The sequence below is a fragment of the Rhagoletis zephyria genome, unplaced genomic scaffold (assembly GCF_001687245.7).
Source record: "Rhagoletis zephyria isolate East Lansing unplaced genomic scaffold, Rhagoletis_zephyria_1.1 Rzeph_scaffold_00352, whole genome shotgun sequence".
Taxonomy (NCBI): domain Eukaryota; kingdom Metazoa; phylum Arthropoda; class Insecta; order Diptera; family Tephritidae; genus Rhagoletis; species Rhagoletis zephyria.
This window is the reverse complement of record NW_016157436.1, coordinates 80,000-106,074: the sequence shown is the minus strand read 5'-3', so window position 1 is coordinate 106,074 and position 26,075 is coordinate 80,000. Positions and strand designations below refer to the sequence as shown.

Here is a 26,075-nt window from a genome sequence, read left to right as displayed (position 1 = left end):
TGTTTTTTTTATTGCATTTCAATGGGAGGTGGGCGTATTAGTGGGCGTGTTATTGTAATTTTTGCATGAAACATTTTAAATGATATAAATTACAGTAATATCGAATTTGAAGGTTGTATTTAATATATTTTAGAAAATATGGCACTTTTTATGTTGAGGTAGTATGGGTGATGGGGTTAAAAGTGGGCCAAAGTTCAATTTTTATTTCAAATAATGTTTGTAACTATATAACATTCAAGTATACCAAAATTGAAAGTTATACCTAAAGTATTACGGACAATACGGCATTTTACAAATTTCGACTGTATGGCAGGTGGGCGTAAAAGTGGGCGAATTTTCTTAATTTTTTTTTTTAAAACTGGAATTGTCTCAAAAATAACCTGTGCAAAATTTCAGAGCTCTACAATGACTCCTTGTATATAATGCCGGCGTTGTCTCACTGTGCGGCGTGGTCAACTTGAAAAAGAATCGGCGGCGGCGGCGAGTGTGTGCCGCTGATGGATGGGCAAACAGAAGAAATTCCAACTTATATAAATACATCTCTATGTTCTCTTCAAATCCGTATATACTACATAAATTTAAAGAAATAAAAAAAATTAAAAAGTTAAGTTATTGGGGTAAGTTATGTCGCTATCAAAAATTTTTGCAATAATCTTATCATCGGTTATGATAAATTACGGAGTTGTTACGATTTTTTGCGGGTTATATATTGAAAACAAGGTTTGGTCAACTTCCACCAGAACAAGCCTTTCTGAGCCACTGTTTAAAAAATGGCTTATAGGTGGTTAAAATAGCCGTTCTTTATAGTTCTTCCCATTTAGCATTCAAATTAGAATCACATTTCTAAAACAAAAGTCCAATGCCAAAGTAAGATAAACGAGTTGTATACACTATATAAATTAGAAATTTTTAGTTGAGAAAAAGAAGTACACGCAAAGGATTTCACAAAAATGTATTGAAATATTACTATTTTTGAAAAGTGCCATTTTGGCAGTTTAAGTTTTAATCTGTTTCTTTTCATGTTGTATCTTTCAAGCATTTGTGCAAAGAAGTAATGTCGCAAAACTCATAAACTTCAATGGACAATATCTCAGGTTTAAAACAAGACATCTCGTTGAGTTAAACAGCATTATTAAGGGGAAATGTTTTGCTTTGAAATTATTTCTTCAATTTTGTAAAAAAACAATCTACTCTTGATGAAAATACATGAAGAATATAGCAAAAAAACAGATTTTTCGTATGTTTAGGCTGAAATATCTCGAAAACCTAAGCCGATTGAGCAAAACTGATTTTGGATTCAGATTCAGTGCAACGAAAACCTTTAGAAAAGTATAAGCTAGTCCCAGGGTCTGAATTTTTTTAAATTTTGTAGGCCTGTGTTATTTAANACCATAAATAAGATTTTTTCCAATATATCGGTATCTGGTCCACCTATCAGAAAAAATATCCTACACAGAGAAAATGATACAGGTAAAACGCAAGTTTTTAAAAGAAATTGTAAAATAAAAGTTTTTAAAATAATTTCACTTCATACAAAATAAAAAGTACAATATTTGTATTTACGACTTTAAAACGAAACATTCGCAAAACAAAAATGATCGTTATAATATATTAACTTTTTTTTACCGAGAAGAACAGACGAAATTAAAGAAATAACAGAAAAAATGCGTATTTTCAAAACTAAAATATAAATGATTTCAGAATATTCTGCCAACGAATTGTTGGTTGGTTGGTTGTAGTGCTACCTAAGCTATCGCTCAGGAAACAATTAGCGCATAAAAGCGCCATTTTGGTGCACTTCTCGTGGACAATGATATTTTATTATGCCGTAGCCTACCTGTCAGAACATTCCAGCGGTTCAGTCAAACCATTTAGAACCGCTTATAAATTTGTATAAGTCGCCTATTGTAGCACTAGATAGATCCGTTAACTGCTCTACTATGTGTTTCCCGAAAGATTTATGTCTTAAGTAAACCAGGCCTGGGCATTCACACAGGAAATGAAATACTGTTTCTTCGCTGCCATCCAAGCCGCAGCTGCGGCATTTTCTGTTGTATGGAAGACCTATTCTACATGCATGTTTTCCTAGCGGCCAGTGACCGGTGATAGTCGATACAATTCTAAATACTTCTACTCTTGACCTATTTAGCAGTTCTGCTGTTCTTTCCCTGCTAAAGTCAGGCCAAAGCTCTCGTGCTATCTTGCAAGTCTGAATCTCTGACCACCTCCTCCTTGCCAGTTTCAGAAGGTGCAAGTGGATTTCTGTTTGTATTTGTCTGAGGGGATAACCCAGTATCACCGCTACAGATTCATCCAAACAAGCTCCCGCCCTGGCCAGTTCGTCTGCTCTCTCGTTGCCTTCTATGTTCCTATGGCCGGGAACTCAGACAAGAGAGATGGACATTGACCGAGACGCTGAGCGTAACTCCATCTTGCATTCCTTGACTAGCTTGGACTTGGTTACAGTGGATGATATAGCCAGGAGTGCTGCCTGGCTATCCGAGTAAATAACCGCACTTTCTTTCCTAGTAGCGCTATTCCTTAGTATTCTACAGGCTTCACAAATGCCCAGAACTTCAGCTTGAAATATGCTAGCATGGTTTTCCAGCCGGAGGGACCTATTGACACCAAGCTCCTCGGAATATACCCCTGTCCCTACACCGCAGTCCATCTTGGACCCGTCAGTGTAGATACAGATGGCTTCCCTATCGGCAGCTTGGCCCCTTTTCCATTCCCTTCTGGATGGAAACCGCACTTGTACATTCAAGCCAAAATCGAGGGTTGATACCATATAGTCCGTGGTTTTATTTCCTATCGAAGTAAGGCCTAAGATTGAGCTATGCCCAAAGGTTCTCGATCCCCACAGCCCCGACTCTCTGAGTCTTAATGCTGAGTACATCGCGGCTTCCTTTAGGCATAGATCAATGGGCATCATATTGAGGATTACATTCAGTGCTTCTGAAGGGCAGGATTTCAGTGCCCCAGTTGTCCCCGAGCATGCCGCTCTTTGTAAGCTATTTAGTTTGCTGACATTGTATTGTTTGTCTAAGGCTGGCCACCACACTAGGGCGCCGTAGGTTAGGATCGGCCTTATGATAGCGGTGTACATCCACATCACAAGTTTCGGTTTTAAACCCCAGTTTCTATTGAAGATCCGTTTACAAGTATAATAAGCGATGTAGGCCCTCTCTTTACGTTTCTCAACGTTAAGTTTCCAGTTTAGTTTGGTGTCTAGAATTACTCCCAGATATTTTGCGTTGGACGATAGGGGGATTGTCTTCCCGCCTATGGATGGAAGTCTAAATTGTGGTATCTTATACTTATTAGTAAACAGTAACAACTCAGTTTTGTCTGGATTTACGTTAAGGCCACTGCCTTTAGCCCACGTGTGTAGTCTACCCAGCGCTTTTCCTAGAATTTCACTTACAGTAGAGAGAAAAGGTCCTGTGACTGCTATCACTACGTCGTCAGCATACGCCACTACTTTAACTCCACCTCTGTTGAGTTCTAGCAGTATGCTGTTTAGTGCTACAACCCACAACAGTGGGGAGAGTACACCACCCTGGGGAGTACCTCTACGCACATATCTAGTTATTAGACTATCTCCGCTTTTCGCCTGAATAATTCTGCTTTCTAGCATGGAGCGTACCCAGTCAACCACACCGCCGTCAACACCAACCCCCATGAGTGATTGGATGATGGTGTCAACTTCAATGTTGTTGAAGGCGCCCTCGATATCCAGGAAAGCGGCTAAAGTGTATTGCTTGAAGCGCAGTGATTTTTCTATGAGCCCCACCACTTCGTGCAAAGCTGACTCCGTCGATTTTCCTTTGATGTAAGCATGTTGTGCTGTTGATAGGGATTCTTCCCCCAAGAACGATCTTATATATATATCTATTAGCCTTTCCAGTGCTTTAAGAACAAAGGAAGTTAGGCTTAGAGGTCTAAAGTCTTTCGCTGTTTCGTGGTTCTTCCTACCGGGCTTAGGGATGAACACTACTTTGACACGTCTCCAGCTCTGGGGGACATAGTTCATACTAATACAAGCTCTATAGAGGGTTTCAAGTAGCGGTGCTATGTGCTCCTTTACATTCTGTAACATGGCCGGTATTATACCATCTGGGCCTGGAGATTTAAAGGGAGAGAAACTATTTATTGCATAGATGATCTTTTCTTTGCTTATTATTGTTTCAAGTTCTCTATTTGGTATATATGTGGGTTCTTTCCCATCTGATGCTGCTGCATTCTGTTCACAGCCTGGAAAATGGAATTGAACTAGTGTTTCTAAAGACTCGTCCGTGGAGTTTGTCCATACATCATTTATATTTTTTATAAATGAGGGTTTAGTGTACTCCTTTGAGAGGATCTTACTTAGCCTAGCTGAGTCTCTTACATTTTCTATCGAGGAACAGTAGGTTTGCCAGGACTTGGCCTTTGCTATCCTTAGTTCCTTTTTATATGATTTTAACGCACTTTTGTAGGGCACCCAATTCTTGGACCCAAAGCACTCGTTAAAAAGTTTTCTAACGTTATTTCTAAGAGCTCTAAGCTCCCCATTCCACCATGGCGGGGATTTCTTTTTCATGACACTCAGTGGGGTTGATCTTTCATAGGCTTTAGTCATCACCCCCTCTAAGTTGCTTACGTTTCGTTCTATCTCATCTATTGAGGTAATATTTTCTACCAGATTAACTTTAGTTAGTTTTCGCGTCAAGACTCTATTGTATTTCTCCCAATTGGTTCTGCGTGGGTTCCTGTATTTAGAGGGGGTGTAGGATACCCCGCGTAGATTAAAGAGTATCCAGCAGTGATCAGACACTGATGGCCTGTCGGAAACTCTCCAGTTCTCAACGGTAACGCCATCGTTCTCAGACAGCAACGTTAGGTCCAACACCTCCTCCCACCCAGGAAACCGGTCTGAACTTGGGAAGATAAAGGTTGGTCGGTTACCAGTATTGCAAATACTCAAACTAGTGTTTAATAAATAGTGTAGAAGTGACTCACCTCGCTCGTTTTCTGTTGTGCTGCCCCAAACTGGATGCCTGGCGTTTGCATCACATCCTATGACAATGGCTCGTCTGGGGTTCCGGTCTACTATAGTTTTGATTTCCGGTGGCGGACTGTCCCGTTCATGGGACATATAAGACGACACTAACAAGACATCCTGTTGTCCTGCCGTCTCCACCTTAGCTACTGTTGTGTCTGCTGTGCTGAAATTAGAGCAAAGGAATGCATTTATACCCTTCTTGATAAGAATACACGCCCGTGGTTTACCAACCTCGCTCTTGTAGAAGAGATTGTAATTGTAGATATTAAGGCCCATTACTTCGTCGTTCCTGACCCAGGGCTCCTGTATTAGGCTAATGTCGATGTCCTCTTCGCTGAGAAGTACGACTAGACTATCTGTAGCACACTTCGAGTGCTGCAGATTTATTTGGACTATCTTACTGGTCCGGTTCATCGCTCAGTTTCACTCCCATAAGGAGTTCGCCTGCACCGTCGACGCCCGGGTCCTCTTCTACTGGGCTGACTTCACCAAGGAATACTCTTACCTTAGCTTTTCTAATACCGAACCGAATCTTATAGTCGGCCTCTGCTAGGGCCTCCAAGGATTCGGAGCAAATCGCTAGGAGAATTGGCTTGTTTGTGGGCTTTCTCGGCTCTTCAACTTTGATGAGCTCCCACTCGTCTATTGCTGGTATGTTTTTATTATGCAGCTTTATACACCGCAGCAACTTTTCGCCAGGTTCGGCTATCGGAGGTAACCAAATGCGCGCACGGGGCCTCCTAGGGATGTCCTTGGCTGGTATGAGCTTGAGCTTCAAGCCCTCGAATGCGTCGCAAATCTTTGCTACACACCCAGCGAGGAAGTCCAAGGAGAACTGGTCCGCGCATTTGATGACCCGGTATCCCCTCAGGGATTCCGATGAGTCAAACTCTGGATGAGGACCTTCGGGGTTGTCGAGGACGTAGTCCATTACGAGACTCGACAGCCTCACATCGATCTCCACCCACTTTTGCTGCACTGCTAGCGGCGTTCTGCTACCTTCGTCAATGATTGAAGTCTGAAGATGGTCTCTTGCAACGTCGCTGAAGTAGCGATGCTTGGTGGATGTTGCGGACTCCGCTACATCCCCCTGCTTCAATCGTTTGCGGTCAGCTCCGTTGCCACTCTCGTTTTGAGACCTATTTCTTTTTTGGGTTTCGCTGGATCCCATGGTGGCAGTACGTTCTGTTTGGAATTTCTCATACTCTTCCACCATGGCCATATATCTAAGCTTATCTTCCTCATCGCGCTCGTCTACACGTCCGGCTGCTGCATTTCTCTCGATTTTGTCGAGCATGTACAGAGCCTTCTGGTACCGTTGCTTCATGAACGCGTTTGAGGGTTTCCTATGCTTTTGCAGCTGGGTACTGCTGGTACCGGCCGCGTGCTTGCTACATGCTGGTTTTTCTTCCGGTGTACTATGGCTGGCACTACCGGTACTAAAATTTTCTAATTGCAAAACGGCGGTACTATGGCTGGCACCTTCCGTTTTGCTACTGTTTCCCGCTTTTTCCTCTGAGGTGCTATGGCTGGCACCACCAGAGGAAATCGTTGTCGGGTTTGTTGGTTTTGCAGGGGATTTCAGGAGCTGTTCTTCCTCCGATAGCGTCACATCTTCCCCAGGCTTTCGTTTTTGTTCTTGCTGTTGTTGTTTTTGTTGTTGTTGTTTTTGTTTGGTTTCTTTATTCATTTGTGGTCCCACGAGTAGTCCGGAAGGGGTTCGTCGCTCGTCCGCAGAGCCGGTATGCATGGAGAAGGCACTTATACAACCGACCCTGCCCGGGCATCGGAGGGGACCGTTCGCGACCAGCCACATTTTACTACCCGCTGGCCATTCATCCATCGGCACGGTGGCCTTCACACCTTGGTTTGGGTAGTGTTGGTGCGGTAATCCCCGCATTGCTCTCCTCAGCGGCTCAAAGCAACGTTTCATCTTGAAGCGTTAAGAAGTGCCGCAGAAGGATGCAATACTGGGCTTCCCTCTTAGTTCATGTTGCCATGGTGCACCCCACACTGTGGGGTATACCATGACATCATTTAAGCTTCCCCGCCACGGCAAGACGACCAACGTTGAGGAAGCAACGAATTGTAGTGCGATACAATTTTCAACAAGTAAAATAAAACTATACACTTTAAAAACAAAAACTTTAATTTATTTTCAGTCAATGAAGTATGAAAAATATTTAAAACTAAAGTGTTTTGCATTAGATTTTAAAAAGCTACCTACATAGATATAATGAAAAGCATTTCATATGTTTGCATCATTTGTCGAAAAAATTGTGTTCATATAAATAAGTTACTTCAATCTTCAAAAAAGGCGATGAAGTATATACAAACAATACCGCCATTCTAACCATCTAACTATATATGTAGAAGGGACAAAATCTAAACAACAAATACATATGCAGTTATAATTTATATGTTCATTAAAAAATAATTGAATATATGAAACAATTTAACATTAAAACTTGAAATAGTGTTTTCTTTGCAGTGTAAAGATTTAAAGTTAATTTAAACTGTAAATACGTTTTTCGATTACATTGGTCTCAGAGCCTTTGGAAAGGCTAAAAACTAGATTTCCAATATCTACAAAAACTCCTCTTTCTCTTCATCAGTATCGGTGGATGTTAAGAAAGTACCTCGAACGGGTTTTATCAGGACTGGGCCAAAGATAAATATTTTTGCTCCACACGATTGGGTAACAGGATTCAACAGATGAAGCAAATGCGACCATAAAAAGGATTATTTAGGATAGCTCTCAATCCCTGCGCGCCCTATCGGAAGAAAAATCTTTCTAAAAACCTTTCTATAAAATAACAATCATTCAATGCGATATTGAAATCTGGGAGAAAATGCTTCCCAGTTGTGGGCCAGACACCATATTTAGCTATAATTATAGATTATAATCAAAGTTCCTATACAAAAGTCTAGACATCAACCTCGATGGTAGGCCTTGCCGGAAGTAGTTAAATATTGCGCCTAAAAATGTGCACTAGCGGAAATGGACGACAAGCCATTTCTTTAAATGAAATTACTTGGTGCTCGTATGTATGTATGTACATATGTATACACAATACTAAAAAGTAGAAAATAAATAAAAATAAAAAAAACTTTTTAATATACCACGCTTTTATAAATGGATTAAAAAGTAGAAAATAATGTTTCTCAGTCCCATATAATTTGTTTTGATATCTTTTGATTTTGAAATTTTAGCAAAAGTCATTATAAACAATTATGAGATTGGAAATGAAAAGCGTGCGTGCGTCTATTACATGCATGAAGGGCGCATGTAATAGACTTGAATCGATATGAAAAGTAATATATGTATGTATGTATGTGAGTATATGAATGACGACCGCTTAAAATCGATCTCAATTCTGTATTGTAGAAATTTTAGGCCTATGTTATGTAGTTTGACTATTGTCCCATAGACTGTTTATAATAACTTTTGCTAAAATTTCAAAATCAAAAGTTATCAAAACAAATTCTATGGTACTGAGAAATATTATTTTCTACTTTTTAGTCCATTTATAAAAACATGGTATATTTAAATGTTCATTTTATTTTATTTATTATATTTATGTAAATGTAAGTGAAGTTCCAGAGATAAGCGATATGGAAATTACATTTTGCATGGAAGGTGCCACATCACCCTTTCTAATACAAACCAATTTCCAAAACCTACCACCTACTAAAAATTTAAAAAAGTTAGCAAAAGCGGTTCCAGAGATAATCGATTGAGAATTTCTGTTTGTATGGCAGGTTCCACGTTCCTGTTCCTGTTACATTATCCACCACTTTTCGCCATAAGTGCGGAATTGATAACATGTGTAGCTGTGTCAAATTACAGAACGTTCCCTGCAGTGAAACTCCAAACTCGTCAGGAAAAATGCTAGTTTAAAAACTAGAATTTCCTGACTGAAACCGAACTAGTTCGAAAATAATCAGCCTTGTACCAAGTACAAAACAATTTACCCATTCATGTCCGGTTTTATTGACTTCGACAGTTTAATACAGTAAAGTACACATAATATTATAACTTTTATTTGGGTATATTGTAAACCATTAAAGCGAGAACATATTTAATTATACCAGACCTGTTAAATATTGAATAATAATCATAGTGATTATTAATTAAAGCATGGTTTTTGGATTACCGTTTAATGGTTAAATACCAATATTAGCACCTTTTCAATGATTAATAATTAATTACAAACTGTTAATTAATTTATTGATTTTAATTACATGATTATTTTGTTATTTTTGATAATTTTCAATTATTTTACTTTTTTAATTACACGATTAATATATATATTATTAATTTCAATTATAAATTAACAAGCCAAACTATAGCAAAAACTAAGAATATTTAATAACTGCATGAATTATTTATTTATTTTATTTTCATCCAAATCTCAAATTTTAAGCGTTAATTACTTATATATTAATTTAAAAAGAAGGGACTGAAATGTGCAAAGTTAATGAATTTAATTTAACTTATCGATAACTTTTATTTTTAATTAAGTTCACTTGAAAATGAACTAAAGTATTTATTTTATTTTTAACTAAAATGTTTTTTTTTTACATATTTAATATTATTAAACAAGATAAAAAATATAGTATTTATTGCACCTGAAAGCTTTTACTTCTAATAACATTTAATGAAGAATGCATTTAAATTTATGTTCGAAAGTTTGAAATATTTATATATTTATTTTTCCTTTTGATTAATACTCAAAAAATTTAACATGCCCCCTTTTCCAATACCTATTATTTTTCGCCATAAGTTTCTGTTCCCCAGCGTGATTGGTTTTAGAGATACATCAGTTTTCATATTTCAGTCTGTATGCCAGATGCCACGCCCCCTGTATAAAGGGATTTACATTTCTGGATTAGATGAAGTTATATCCTTTAAATTTGTATATGTTTCATTGAAATCGAGCGAACGGTGCCCTAAAAAAGGGAGTTCAAAACTTTATTCTGGCGTATTTGTATATAGATACTTTCAATATACCGTTCTTGCTACAAACCGTCCTCAAAGAGCCTCTGGTGCCATCTAATTGATCCCTGATCAAGGTAAATTTCTTATAGACCACTTTTTATAACAAATCTAAGCATCTGACGCAATAAAATATATTTTCCGGCTAACTTGTATTAGACGGCCCACTGTGCGACGCGGGTTAGCCCCCGCGCGAACGAGGACCGCCGTGGTGTTATGCACTTTTAAAGCTGTATACTATGTTTATAGTATATAGCAGGGTTGTTGCGAATATTCGCATTCGCAACCGCGGAGCTTCCGCATTAATTTCAAAATTCGCATTCGCATTCGCAAAAATTAATGCGGATCTTTTGAAAATGCGAATATTGAAGGGACCGAAAATTACAGTTATTTTTTTACGAGTTAAACTTGGCCAAATATTTTTTATTCCGAAATAAGAGTACTTTCCGGATAATAAAAAAACCGCTTATCCAAATTAAACAAGTTTGGTATCCAATGAAAGAGGACTTAAATAGCTTTAAAACTGAAATGTCTGAAAGGGGAAAGCAACACATTGAAAAATGTTTCAATAAAAAATGTTAATTAAACAATCAGACTTAAACAGCATGGCTTACTGGTGTAAAGTAAATGTTATGCCTCTAAATCTTAAGAAATGTAAAGTAATGTGCTTCTCGCGAAAAGCTGTTCTGCCAGTTTCTTATATAATAGGTAACCATAACCTGGAACAGGTATACAATTTTGTGGACCTTGGTATCACAATGGATCCTAAGCTTAATTTTAATCTTCACATTAATGTGACAGTCAACAAGGCTAAAGGTGTGCTTGCATTTGTGAAACGATGGTCAAAAGAATTTAGTGACCCGTATATCACTAAAACCCTGTTTACAACATTAGTTAGGCCGATTCTGGAATACGGCTCGGTGGTTTGGAATCCAAGGTATCAAATTTACTCAGACAAGATAGAATCAATTCAAAAACAATTCCTACTTTTTGCTTTAAGAAATTTCCGATGGGATTCTCAATATAGTCTTCCACCTTATACGAGTCGCTTAAAACTTATTAACCTTCCTACACTTGCCAGTCGCAGGGAAATGCTTGGTATAATTTTTATGGTTAAATTACTGACAGGCTCAATTTCAAGTCCGTCTCTTCTGGCTGATGTAAGCTTTAATGTTCCCTCACGCGTATCAAGACACTTTTGTCCCATATTTCTGAAAGCTTGTAAAACCAATTTTGAATTGCACGACCCACTCCGTTGCTTATGCCAGGATTTTAACTCTCATTCCAGCACGTTTGATATATCAGATCCGCTTTTCAGCATTAAGAAAGCGATACTCTCCTCTCTCAATAAGTGAATTATTGACATAAATACATAAAATCAGCTGATGAATTTAGTTCTGTAGCTGAACAGTTTTAGATCTCGACACTTAACAAACTCCTGCCTATCGTGACTCGGCACAAAAATTTAAAATATTGGTTCCGTACGTCATGCGGACTGCGCCCCTCGTGCGGATGGGCGGGAATGGAGGGTAAAAACCGTTGGGATAATGTTATAAAAATACCATAGAACAAACATTGGGTCAGGTATATATTTACATGAGTTTCTTTAGTATTAATTGAAACTTTTTGTTGTTGTTGCCGAAAAATGAAGAATGCTGAGACCTCACGATTTCACAATTTCATACAGTTTTCTGTACATTGAATGTCACTAAACTACTAAACGGCTGGACCGATTTGGTTCATATTTGGAACATATATCAGTACCTTGAAAAGTTACTACAAAAAATTTGCTCGCTAGGCGGCGCTGGGGTCAGAATATTCCTAGAAATTACATTTACTTGCTAATTTGGCTCATATTTAGAAAACAATTTAGCCAATTCAAAAGAAATATTTGGACTTGAAACTTACACTATAGGTGGCCCTGTGGCCGAGACATCCACAAAAATTATTTTACGCAAAGAGAAGGATATCTACTATATATTTGTGGAAGTATGTATGTATGTATGCATGTGCCAGGTTGCAGTCTAAACGGAGGGACAGAATCGAACAAAAATTTTGACAGAGTATTGCCATTACAACTGAGCCTGTAATAGGGTGAAAAAAATTGGGATCCGACAACGGGGCGTGGCACCTCCCATAGGCGCGAAATTTTTAATCAGCCATAACATCCAGACCATAAGTCACATGAACTTGAAACTTGGTATGCAGACATGTCAATGGTAGATGCTTAGGCGGGTATATATAATCGATTTTGTAAAAGGAGGCGTGGCACATCCCATAGACGTGGAATTTTTTATCAGCCGTAACTTCGGAGCCATAACGAACTTGAAATTTGGTATGCAGACATATCAACGGCCTTATAGGAGGGTATATATAAACGAGTTTGCAAAAGGGGCGTGGCACATCCCATAGGCGTGGAATTTTTTATCAGCTATAACTTCGGAACCATAAGTCCCACGAACTTGAAATTTGGTATGCACACATACCAATGGTAGGTGCTTATACGAGGTTATATATAAACGATTTTGTAAAAAGGGCGTGGCACATCCCATAGGCGTGGAATTTTTTATCAGCCATAACTTCGGAGCCATAAGTCGCACTAACTTGAAATTTGGTATGAAGACATATCAATAGTAGGTGCTTATATGAGGGTATATATAAATGAGTTTGTAAAAGGGGGCGTGGCGCATCCTATAGTCGTGGAATCCTTTATCAGCTACAACTTTGGAACCATAAGTCCCACGAACTTGAAATGGTAGGTGTTTATAGGAGAGTATATATAAACGAGTTTATGAAAGGGGGCGTGGCATATCCCATATTCGTTGAAATTTCTATCAGCTATAACTTCGGAACCATAAGTCCCACGAACTTGAAATGGTAGGTGTTTATAGGAGAGTATATATAAACGAGTTTATGAAAGGGGGCGTGGCATATCCCATATTCGTTGAAATTTCTATCAGCTATAACTTCGGAACCATATGTCGCATCATATTGAAATTTGGTATGCATTTATATATGTACATATTTGGTAGGTGCTTATAATATGGTCTATATAAATGAGTTTGTAAAAGGCGGCGTGGCGCATCCCATAGGCGTGGAACTTTTTTTTATCAGCTATGGATAACTTCAAAACTGTAAGTCACATTAAATTTAAATTTGGTATACGGACATATCTATTGTAGGTGCTTATAGTAAGGTGTATATGAATGAGTTTATAAAAGGGGGCATGGCACATCCCGTAGGCGTGGAATTTTTAATCAGCCATATATTGAGAACCATAAGTCACATGAACTTGAAATTTGGTATTCAGATATAGGTATCTATGGGAGGTGTTCAGAGGAAAGTATATATAAATGAGATTGTAAAAGGGGGATATACATTTATGTATTCATCTATTAGATAACTCGGATATTTAAAGCTGTGTGTGTTTTTTTAACCTTACCATCTTTAGATTGTTTTGAAATGGAAATATTAAATCGTTTTTAAATCCCGCGATGCTGTTAAACGGAAAAGTTTCATTCAAAATGAATAAAACTCCTTCCGAATTAAGCATTCTACCAAAAAAGTGCAACTATACTAAAACAGCTAATCGAATAGGCAGCTAATCGGAATGTACCGTAGTAGAATAATTTTAATTTAGAAATTTGATCGTTACCTTAATCCACCTAATATTAATAATGGATCAAGTTTTGTAGGACAAGTGATGATCAATATATATTAGTTAAAGTACGATAAAGCTAAAAGTATGGCCCTTTGAGCCTTAATGTAAGCAAAGAAAATTGTTTGTCTCCTTTAAATTATGCTGAACTGAATATTTGTATTCCTTTTTTATATTTTGATTTGTTAACCCCGAACAACGTCGGATGCTCTGCTAGTAAATATATATATATAAATAAAGCCCTCTCAACTGGCGCAGTGTCAATCGAAAAGAATTTACAATTTTGCCAAGTTTCAAGTTTGTCGCTTCGAGCGAGTAGTTATATAGTGTCGCAGGTTTGATTTACGACCTTTCAAAAAGTTTTTATTAAGTGCAATGTTCCAATTTTTAAATTAAAGTAGTAAAAAAACATTCTGTCTTATCACGAATTTAATTTTCCCCGAACCGGTTCACTTTTCACTTTTGGTTTTCATGTACATATTTACTATGGGCGGAATACAAATTTTCGGGTGAATTTTTTTTCGGGCAAAACTCAGGATAAGGCAGCTTATTGAAAATTATTAACCTTTCCATTTTTTATTTACCTAAATCACCTTATTAACCCACTTAAATTATTTCTTCAAAATACATGACCTCCGCATTCGAATCCGCGGATGTCTAAAATTCCACATTCGCAACATCCCTAGTATGTAGTATGTTAGAAGTTTATTTTGTCAAAATTTTTTTGATAGAGCAATAATGTGCATGGATTTTACTGCGCTTTCGAAAAGGTAATACGATTGTCTATGGACAATAAGAAATAGTGTCCATGGACCTTATTTTCGCTGCGCTTTATTACACGTCACCGTAAAGCTTTCATGATTTTTAAAATTTCTGACAGTAATTCACTTTTAAATTGTGCATTAATGTCAACGACATTATTTCCACAATTTTTCTGACATTATTCCACTTTTGTTCTGTGTATTAATGTCATTGACATTAATTCACTTTTAAATTGTGTATTAATGTATATGACATTAATTCCATTGACACTATTGCATGTCCGTCACCATTTGTGCACTTTGACAGTTATAGTGTGATTATTTGGAAATGGTTCATTTCTAGACAACACCACTCTGTGGTCGATCAAACCAGATAAATAATCGTTAACTGGTGACCTAAAAAATAACTAAATTTAACTTATTTAGTTTATACGGAATACCTTAATAGCCAAAAGTATCGATACGAGTAGGCTAAATTAAATCCGATATTATTAAGGTATCGATACTTTCTTTCGATACCCCTTCCAAGTAAAAGTATCGATACGTCCATGGTATTGTTTTCATCCGTACCTGCGGTTTTGTTGTGAAATTACTATAAATTCTTTCAAATTTCGAATCGATGCAGCCCACATACTTGGGCGTTTCTGTCGGTGCGATTCTGCTCCAACGAGAATCCAGCAATGCCGACCACAATTTGCGATTGTTCTTTGCTTTGGCGATTTATTCGAATATTATTAGAATTTCGTCCTTGAGAACGAAAAATGTCGATCGATGGGTTTTTTAAAGGAAGCTAAAATTAACGTGAGAAAACAATTAAAGAAGAAGAAAATTGTGGAAATTGTTGAAAAGTGAAGTGTCATATTTACTGCGATAGAATAGCATAGATGTGTGCATACTCTCGCTTTCGATGTAGTAAACTCTGTAGCATCAAAAACAGTACGGATTCGTTCATAAATAGCAGAGCCAATTCTTTTTTCCAACAGCCCTTTTTGGATTGCAATGAAAGTATGGCTAAATTCTAAAGAATTTTTCTCGATATCATCACATTGTTCTTTACAGTGGGTTAAAGCTTCCAATTTGTTGTCAAGAATCCAAATTTATTAGATATAATTTTATAAAATTTGTCTTCGAAGAAATAAATTAAAATTAAGCAGTACATTTTTTCATAGAACATTTTAAAATTTTTATAAAATTTAAAACAAAAAAATTAAATTGTACACAATTGTTGTTGTTTGAGATTAAAAATGAGAATGTGTGTGTGAGTTTGAATTTTTTAATTATATTGCTGGCAAACGTTAGTCTGCCTCTCAACGGTTTTAACTTGTTATGTTTTTATCATGTTTTAACCCTTAAACAGTACATATCGTACCCTAAATCAAAAACAGTATTAACTCAAAATTTTATAAAAATTAATGTTTCCCATAAAAGAGTTCACATACCATATTTCTAACGTTCGTAAAATTTCTCCTTCATCAGTAGGTACCTTTTTTAACTGAAAAAATACTAATATATGACTGCTTTTGTTTTGCATGCGTCGCTTCCCAGCAAAAACTTTGCCTCTTTGGTAAGCGCTTATTTTTGTATCGATGAAATAATGCATCACAAGATGCCTAGAAAGTAAGCGGTAGATCTCGAAAAATGCTTACCCAGTGAAGGTCCACCACTTACTTTCTGTTTTACAGAATGCATTACTTTAACATGGCATGTTTACAATTGCATTATCTACATGTCTTGAAGAGTATTGTAATATGTTACTCCATCGGCACAAAAATAAGTGCCCACCAAAATAGAAAATGTTTTGCTGGGTCGCCAAGCGTCAACAGTTTTTTGCCTCCCCTGCGTTTTTGAGTTGTGGCTGTTTCCGATTTAGGTTTCGATATGTACCATGGCATTACTTCTAAAAAATAAATTGTAATCACATTTTCTTTGTAGGGGTATAGCTAAAGTAGGCGAACCGAATAATATTTCACCACTTAGCTCAGGCATTTTGTATATGGATCCTGCTATACATTCAACATTACGGCGAAAACAACGTCGCCTGGTTCGCGATAACCCCGGTATATTGAATGCTCTTGTGAAAGGCGCTAACCTTGCCATAAGTGAGTGCCAACATCAGTTTCGTAATCGGCGATGGAATTGTTCAACAAGAAACTTTTTGCGAGGAAAGAATTTATTTGGCAAAATTGTCGATCGAGGTAAGAGTGGTAAAAGTTCATACCTATTTAATTCCTTTATTCAACTACTTAACAGCAACGCAAATTCTTTTAATCAATATTCAAAAAACTAAACTTTATTGAATTTAATTAAAACTGTATAAAAATAATGTTTTTAAAATGTTTGGGATATGACATTTCAGGCAATACCATAAGTTGAATGCTTGAACGTAATTTATTCAGTAGGAAATTTGACCACACGAAGACTGCGGAAAATAAATATGTAGATACCTGATTTACAATGGCATCTTTTAAATTATTAACGCACAAGGTTTCCTATTCACACCAAACGTAATGAGAAAAATTATTCTTTAGCTGTCAGCACTCACGCTGTGTGCGCTGTTGTGCGCCAGTGCTGTGTAACTAATGAGTATATCATTTGCAACATAATAGTTGGCTTCTGTTGCCTTCGCTACAAACAATTTTGTCATTCTTCAAACCGGCTCACAGTTTGATGCTGATCTTCTGGAATGAAATCTTGTTTATGAAAATTGGTTCTGCCTAAAAATGTATATGTAATTTACACATATGTACATATCCCTACTTATGTACATATATAAGTTGTTAGCAGTTCATTGCTATCTTAGTTTTGCAAAGCCTGAGCAAATTGACACCTGACCGTGGAGTCGTTTAGTGTTTTGAAACGCCTGCGTGATAGATGTTTGTCACTTTACAATTCCTTGTATGCCGCCAATCTCACTGCCCTTTGCAAACATATCCTAAGTTTGACCACACACATTTGCGACTTCTTTATTATCGTCTCCTTTTTCTATGCTTACACACGGTTTTCAAATATGATATGGTACATTACAAAGCAGGAACATATTCATTAAACTCCTTGGCTGAGATTTCCAATAATGGACCATTTCCTATTTCAGGCAAAGTATAGCGAACTTTTTAATGAAATTCGCAGGGAGTGTTGAAAAGTCCTCATCGACCGATATCTTCAACATTTTGTGTAGAATTGCTAGTTTAAAAGTTTTAAAGTTATTTGTTGTTAAAATTTCCCCATTACCTCACTTTTTTATATAAACACTGCAATAATCACTTTTCTTTTTATTAACATATCATCTTCATAAACAAATGAATGCACATCTTTTTTATACCCGAGCGCACTTGTGCACAAGGGTATATTAATTTTGTTCACATAACGGTTGTTTGTAACAGCCAAAACGAATCGGGATAGATATAGACAAATGTATACATAAATGATCAGAATGAAAACAGAAATCGATTAAGCCATGTCTGTCTGTCCGTCCGTCTGTCCGTCCGCCCGTGTACACGATAACTCGAGCAAAAATTGAGATATCTGAACGAAATTTGGTATGTAGGTTTACATTTATCCAAGGTAGGTTGGTATTGAAAATGGGCAAAATCGGACTGTAACCACGCCCACTTCCCATATAACGGTAATTTTTAGAAATATGAAAACTGCGATATTTTAGTAACTACTGGAGATTATTCACTCAAAATTGATATTTACAATAATCTTCAGAAGCAAAATAAGAATATTATAAATTTTCGGAAAATGGGCGTAGCCACGACCACTTATGGTTACATGTGTATATCTTGGTAACCGCTGCACCAATTTCTTCCAAACTTAGCACAGTTGTTGACCTTTGCACAACATACAAAATGGCCGAAAATTTTTAAAATCAGACAATAACCACGCCCACATCCCATATAACGGTAATTTAGAGAAATACGTAAACTGCGATATTTTAGTAACTACTGGAGATTATTCACTCAAAATTGATATTTACAATAAGTTTTAGACGAAAAATAAGAATATTATAAATTGTCGGAAATGGGCGTAGCCACGCCCACTTATGGTTACATGTGTATATCTTGGTAACCGCTGCACCAATTTCTTCCAAACTTGGCACAGTTGTTGGCCCTGGTACAGCATAAAAAATCGCCGAAACTTTTTAAAATCGGACAATAACCACGCCCACATCCCATATAACGGTAATTTAGAGAAATACAAAATCTTCGATAAATCAGTAAATAATAAAGCTAATGTGCAAGAAATAAGTTTGTGATAAAATTTTGGAAAATGGGCGTGGTACCGCCCACTTATGATCACATATATGTATCTCGGTAACCGTTCTACCAATTTGTACCAAACTCGGTATGGTTATTGTGCTTGCCACATAAAAGCAAAACGTTGAAAATTATTGAAAGCGGACTAAAATTGAAGCCGCTTTACATATAACGGTAAATTTCAGAACTGCTTGAAACTTCAAAATTTCGAAATCTAAAGACTCTAATTTACTCAAAATTGATACGCCCCGGCTTACCATGTAGCGGTAGCTTTCGGTAAGGTGAAAAACCTATCTTTAATACGTGCGCCGGGTATTTAACTTACTTGTTTTACTAAATATTTAACAATGAATGCTTATAAAAGTGTTCTTTAAATAAGTTTTTATTCCCAAACAATCTGTAAACACACAATTGTTGAGCGATGGCCGCGAAGAATGTAATGCCAGACCGTGAATACTTTGTGAGGCAAAGTGAAAATTTTTAATAAAAAATCCCTTTTTTAATTAAATATTTCGATAAATATTCAAAAAATTTAATAAAAAATCGCGCAGTTTTTTTTCTAAACATTTCCGCCTGCGGCCCTTTTTAATTCTATATATCGATAAATATTGACAATTTGTAATCAAAAATCGCGCGATGTTTTATTACAAATTTTCGCCTGCGTCGTTTTAGTTCAATACCTCGATATATAATGAAAATTTGTAATAAAAATTCGCGCGATTTTTTGTTAAAAACTTTCGCCTGCGGCGCTTTACTTTAATTTCAATACTTCTATATACATACATGTATTGAAAATTTTGATTAAAAAATAGAGGTGCTTAAAAAAAATCAATACTTTGATATAGTAAGGGTATTCATCAAACCATATAAATGCATTGTAAACCGTATAAACTTATAATTGTGTAAACCTTATAAATGAAGTGTCAAAATTTGTAAGGAAACTCGTTTACATATTTCTGATAAACTCCTCCTGCGATTTCACTGAATAAACTTGATAAACTGAAGCCAATGCAACTCTGTCGCAAATCTAGCTATGCTTTCTTGGGCAGTGTTGCCAGAATATTTTTGTACCCGATCCCCATATCGGGCCGCAGCCCCAAAAAATCCCCATTTATCTTTTAAATCCCCATTTAAATCACCTTTAGTAAGAAATAAAAAAAGTATGTATTCACATTTGTGTTAGTTCATTTTAATCCAGTTTTCATTTTAATACAGTTTTTATTTTAACACAGTTTTCATTTTATTACAGTTTTGAATACTTTTCTCTACACATTTTCACAAATTTATATATGTATATGTGCATACGTCAAAGTTATATGTTTTTACAACATATGTTTATTTATTTATTTTTACTAATTTTCTTTTAAAATATAATTCAATCTACAACAGAAATAGCATAAATAATAGTTTAAAATCAGAAAGTAATCAAACTTTTTTAGTGTAATAAAGTACTAGTCTCAAATAGCTAAAGAATACCATTTATTTTTTAGAATTTCTTTCGTGGAGGTTGTTGCGAAAATTGTTTGTTCAGTGAAAGCCAATCAAAGCAGAAATCTGCGTCGAATAATGCTTTGACGGCGTTAAGAAAACCTTACAAACATATCGCGCCAAAAGTATGTACTAATAAAATCTTTATTCGAGAAATTTTGATGGGCAGCCAGAAAAATATATTTTTTAATTTCAATATCAAGGTTTGAAACTAAACAAAAATCCCCATAAAATCCCCACATCCCCAAACGAAAAAAACGATCCCCAAATGGTTTCATAAATCCCCAAAATGGGACAAAATCCCCACATCTGGCAACTGTGTTCTTGGGCAATAATCGGGATCCGCATACAAATTTTGCTCGCTAATTCAACAACAACGATGTGATCCTAATAGAGATCTGGTTCAATTATTATCCCTTCTGTTTGTTTTGCTTCACTAATAATTTGGCCGCAAAGTTTGGTAGCCGTGTAACATGAATTCATACACAAACAGACATTCTGCCATTGTTTCTTTTAACTAGCTTCAAATAAATAGCCTTTATGTTATATGTATATTTATTTAAATAAATATTATCTCGTGAATATAATTTTCTCGCGTTTAGGCAGTTAGTTTCTATAATTTCTTTATCCTCGTGCTAGTAGTATAAAGTTAGTGAAACTGTGCTCTGTAACCAAAGAAAACACGACTATTTTCGCATGTGTAAACGAAAAGAGAGTGTGGATCGTTCCTGTAACAGAGTGCGTAAACTTATAAGATTATCTGCTTGATAAAGTTATCGGTTTAGATGAATACCACTGGTGCAAATTCTCGCATGCGCCGCTTTTATATTTTTATTATTACCTCCCTTTTATTAGCTCGGGATGTTACTATAACTGTAATATTGATGCGCCTAAAAGATGCAGCGATTTCTATTCACAAGTTACATACCTGATGACAGTACGAATGGAAATAATAGTTGCGATCCCGTACGTGTCCGGACTAGTCAGAAATAGTCAGAATCAGTCAGATTTTACTGGAAATCGATCCCGTACGCGGTTCTCTGACTATTGGGAGGGCAAAAAAGAGAGTAAATACGGTTCTCTCTCTGTCAAAAGTCACCAGTTTTATAGCCCCGTCAGAATGGTCAGAATGAGTACTTTGGGGACGCTCAAGGATGAAACTGACAGTTGAGTTAAATGCGTGTATTTGCATGTAGAGCGCCAGATTGGCAACCCTTGCGTTGACGGAACCGACGAACGTTGGCCAACTCTCAACTTTTGGCGTACGTAACACAAATGACAGCTGCTTGTCATTTGGATTTTATCTCGCGCGCCATATTTGATTTAGAGAAAAAAAGNCGTGACGCTCAAGTATGAAACTGACAGTTGAGTTAAATACGTGTATTTGCATGTAGAGCGCCAGATTGGCAACCCTTGCGTTGACGGAACCGACGAACGTTGGCCAACTCTCAACTTTTGGCGTACGTAACACAAATGACAGCTGCTTGTCATTTGGATTTTATCTCGCGCGCAATATTTGATTTAGTGAAAGAAAGTTGTGATTTTGTACGAATAAAAAATAAAAGTGAATAAAATGGAATATACATTAATACAAGCGATACAAATGCACCCTTGTCTTTTTGACAAAAGTGTTCCCAGTTTTAGGAACAAAGTGGCAAAAGGGAAAGCCTGAAATTATGTGGCGGCTGCCGCAGGTGCCTCCTNCCAGTTATAGGAACAAATTGGCAAAAGAGAAAGCCTGGAATTATGTGGCGGCTGCCGCAGGTGCCTCCGGTAATTGAATGTTTTAAAGAAATTGCAATGAATTGTTGTAAATTTGTTAAAAATTTGTAGTAGAGCAGTGCCAGAGTCGCTGGAGGTCTCTTCGAGACCGTTTTGTGAAAGAAAGCAGGAAGGCGCCTTCTGGAAGTGCTGCGAAGGACATTGGTGGTTGGCAATACATGGAGGCGATAGGATTCTTGGCACGTCACGTTGCACCTCGACAGTAAGCTCTTATTGATCTGATATAATATATGTATAAACATAAACTAATTAAATACTTCCATATGACAGGACTTTTGGTAATACCACTTTCGACAGCGTGGGAAGTGTTTCGCCACAAACGGAGCAGCACATTATGTATGAGTCGCAACCAAATAGTACCTCTTTCGCTAGCGTGGAAACTTTTACGCCACAAACGGAGCAGTAAGTTGTGTGTGACTCGCAACTCATTTTTGAGCAGGAGGAGCCCTCGCAACCCGAGGTCGATTTCATTGCCCAATCGCCAACGCAAATGCCATTCTCTAGCGCTTGCAGTGAGGAAGGAGCAGCTTCTCGTACAAGTCGCCAGACAAAGAGGAAAAGAGATGAAGATCGTTTTGACACACTGTGTGGAGCTGTGAGTGATTGGCTGCAGAAGTCGGAAAAAGCCTCTCAGCCAGTAAGCCGAAATGCAGAGTTTTTAAAAGTTTTGGATGGGTATTTATTGAAGTACCCTGAAGAACTTCAAGATAGGCTTAAAATAGATATTTTAAATTTTGAGCACAGTGGCGGACAAAGCTTTTAAGTAAATTTTTTTAATTATTACTTTTTGTGATAGATTTGAAATTGAATTTGAATTCAGTTATGTTTTATTGTGATGAATTTTAGTTTAGTTTTGTTTATTGTGATAAATTTGAAGTAAGTTTTATTTCACAATTATTCACATAAATAAGTATACGGAGGTGTTTTACAATATTTAAGATATTTTCCATGACAAATATTTTTCGTAAATTTTTCATTTAAATAAAGTTCATACTAAACCAATAACCATATAAATCAAAACAACAAACTTTTTGCGAAAAAAAAAGATTTTAAATTTGGGCAAAAATTTGGGGAGCTTTTTAAAGTTTTGCAAAAAGTTTGATGTTTTGATTTATATGGTTTTCGGTTTAGTATGAACTTTATTTAATTGAAAAATTTACGAAAAATAATTGTCATGGAAAACATCTTAAATATTGTCAAAAAATTCCTGTATACTTATTTTTATGGGTGACTGCATTCTCCGTTATTCTGGGTGAAATGAATGGTAATCCCAAGTTATATGTACATAAGTCTGAGTATGGTTTGTTTTTTAAATTAACTAGAAAAACAATGAATGTGATAATATTTTTTTTTCTTTTTTTCTTAAATTAATAATTGAATATGTTGAGTATTATACAGTATCGGTCATATTAATAGCACCCCCATTTCAAAGTGACTTTGTTTGTCACTTATGTATAATTATTTACTTTTAAGAATTTTAAATTAAAACACAGTTTATCCTCTAACAAAACCCATATAAACCCAATTTTAAAATTTCGTAAAAGACTACAAAAGAAAGCAACAAATTTTCATAGAAATTTAAAATTTTTTTCTCTGAAGTGTTAGAATTTTTTTGTGTACACAATTTTATAGCCAATTCAATTTTAGTTTGATAGTGTGAAAGCTTCAAGTGGCTAAAAATTACCGTTTATTTTTTTGAATTTTTTCGCCGAAGGCGTTTCTTCCATATAAAAATAAATTGAGTTTATTCGTTATATGGAAGCAAATGCGACAAAAGTTCTAAAAAATAAACGTTAAGTTTAGTCACTTGAAGCTTTCACATTATCAAACTAAAATGGAATTGGCTATAAAACTGTGTACTCAAAAAAATTCTAACACTTCAGAGAAAAAAATTTTAAATTTCGATGAAAATTTGTTGCATTCTTTTGTAGTCTTTTACGAAGTTTTAAAATTGGGTTTATATGGGGTTTGTTAGAGGATAGACTGTGTTTTAATTTAAAATTCTTAAAATAAATAATTAAACATAAGTGACAAACAAAGTCACTTTGAAATGGGGGTGATATTAATATGACCGATACTGTATAATACTCAACATATTCAATTATTAATTTAAGAAAAAAAGAAAAAAAAATATTATCACATTCATTGTTTTTCTAGTTAATTTAAAAAACAAACCATACTCAGACTTATGTACATATAACTTGGAATTACCATTCATTTCACCCAGAATAACGGAGAATGCAGTCACCCATAAAAATAAGTATACAGGAATTTTTTGACAATATTTAAGATGTTTTCCATGACAATTATTTTTCGTAAATTTTTCAATTAAATAAAGTTCATACTAAACCGAAAACCATATAAATCAAAACATCAAACTTTTTGCAAAACTTTAAAAAGCTCCCCAAATTTTTGCCCAAATTTAAAATCTTTTTTGTGTATTCAGTATTTAGTAACAAAATAGGGATATTCCCATACGTGATCAACATGTATTTGACAAATATCTATATTGTAAATCAGCAATATATATTGATATGAAAGAGAAAAAATTAGAAGTGAATTAATTTGAAAAAATAAAAAATTTGCAATTCAACTGAAAGTGTAAATAAAATAAATAGTTGTTTTATTTGACGCTGTAACATCCACCTATGGTCAAAGATGTAGCTCTTTTTTTAATATTTTCCGCTAAGTTTTCATGAAAATGTAGTTTAGGTTAATTAAATTTGGATACTAATTTGCAACTTTCTTATCAGATTTTTTAGAGAAATTTTAAGTATAAGTTAAGTATAGCCCCTTAAATTTTAGTATAACAAAGAGCAAGTTCAAAGTTGCTGAAAAACGCGTTGTTTTTTGGCAATTTCTTTTGTCTTTGACTGCATGTACATACATATGTACATATCGTTGCCGTAATAGAGAAAGGCCCCATCTAACATGATTGCTTCTTTATAGAGTAGTTAAAAATCTGAATAAAAAGTAAAGTTATTCAATTACAATTTTCTTAAAAGCACTGGTTTTTAATAATCTATGAAACTAATTTATTGATGTATCAGTTGGTTTTGAAGTCTATTACGACCTTGGTGAATAATCTTCCGACTTTTGTATAAAACTGAATTTCGAAAGAAAAGAGTTAGGGCCTTTCTATATTAAGGTATATGTATACAGTCACTCACAAAAGCATTTTGTATTGATTTCTTTTTACGATATTTAAAATGTTTTCATCGGTGAATTTATTTCATGATTTTTTTTTAGTATAGCTCAATCTTTAAAAAAAAATCATGTAAATCAAAATTTAATTGCGAAAAATTAAGGAAAGTTCAATTCTAATATAATAGAGGGCAATTTGAAGCTGAGAATAAATTTTCTTGATTTGGACAATCTTTTCGTGACGGTGTTAGCATATTCCTCCACACAAAATTTTTCCGTAGGTAAAAGCAAGTTACGAAATGAAAGTATCTCAAAGTAACCCGAATTCAACTCCGAAATCCCGTTAGATAATTCTTTAGGAAGTATTTCCTGAAAATGCGATAATTAATTAATTAATCCCAACGGCTTTTTACCCTCCATTCCCGCCCAACCGACACGAGGGGCGCAGTCCGCATGACGTACGGAACCTTTTTTTTTGGGATTCAGATTACAATCTCCCCCCTTACACAAGTCGTCTAAAGCTCATAAATTTGCCTACACTCGCAAGTCGTAGAGAAATGCTGGGTATAATATTTATCGTAAAATTAATGACAGGCTTGATTAATAGCCCGGCCCTCCTGGCTGAGGTAAATTTTAATGTTCCTTCTCGAATGTCAAGACACTTTCGACCTCTATTTTTAAAGCCATGCAAAACTAATTTTGAACTAAACGAATCATTCCGTGGTTTATGTCAAGATTTTAACTGTCATTCCAGCACGTTTGACGTATCGGACTCGATTTTTACTATAAAGAAAACTATTATTTCCACTCTCAATAATTGAAATACTATCTTTAGCATATCCAATCAGCTGATGAATTTGATTCTGTAGCTGAATAGTTCTAGATCTCGACACTTAACAAACTCCTGTTTCCACTACTCGGCACGAAAAAACTAAAAAAA

General features: G+C 35.8%; 2 protein-coding genes and 1 long non-coding RNA gene across 3 annotated transcripts in view; 2 read left to right on the top strand and 1 right to left on the bottom strand.

Moving 5' to 3' along the window:
- LOC108359174 (protein wingless-like) overlaps positions 1-16,762 on the top strand; it is a 96,513-nt gene extending 79,751 nt beyond the window's left edge. Inside the window, exons 2-3 of the mRNA XM_017610894.1 lie at positions 16,398-16,669; positions 16,716-16,762. Of these exons, the coding sequence (XP_017466383.1) occupies positions 16,398-16,669; positions 16,716-16,762 (319 nt within the window). The remainder of the gene's footprint in view (positions 1-16,397; positions 16,670-16,715) is intronic.
- Positions 16,763-21,885: 5,123 nt separating this feature from the next.
- Positions 21,886-22,397, top strand: LOC108359173 (uncharacterized). Its single transcript, XM_017610893.1, has 3 exons — positions 21,886-21,982; positions 22,043-22,193; positions 22,262-22,397. The coding sequence occupies exons 1-3, from the start codon at positions 21,886-21,888 to the stop codon at positions 22,395-22,397; spliced, it is 384 nt and encodes a 127-aa protein (XP_017466382.1).
- A 3,059-nt stretch (positions 22,398-25,456) lies between these two features.
- LOC108359176 (uncharacterized) overlaps positions 25,457-26,075 on the bottom strand; it is a 4,283-nt gene continuing 3,664 nt past the window's right edge. The window contains exon 3 of the long non-coding RNA XR_001846888.1: positions 25,457-25,504. This is a non-coding gene — a long non-coding RNA (uncharacterized LOC108359176). The remainder of the gene's footprint in view (positions 25,505-26,075) is intronic.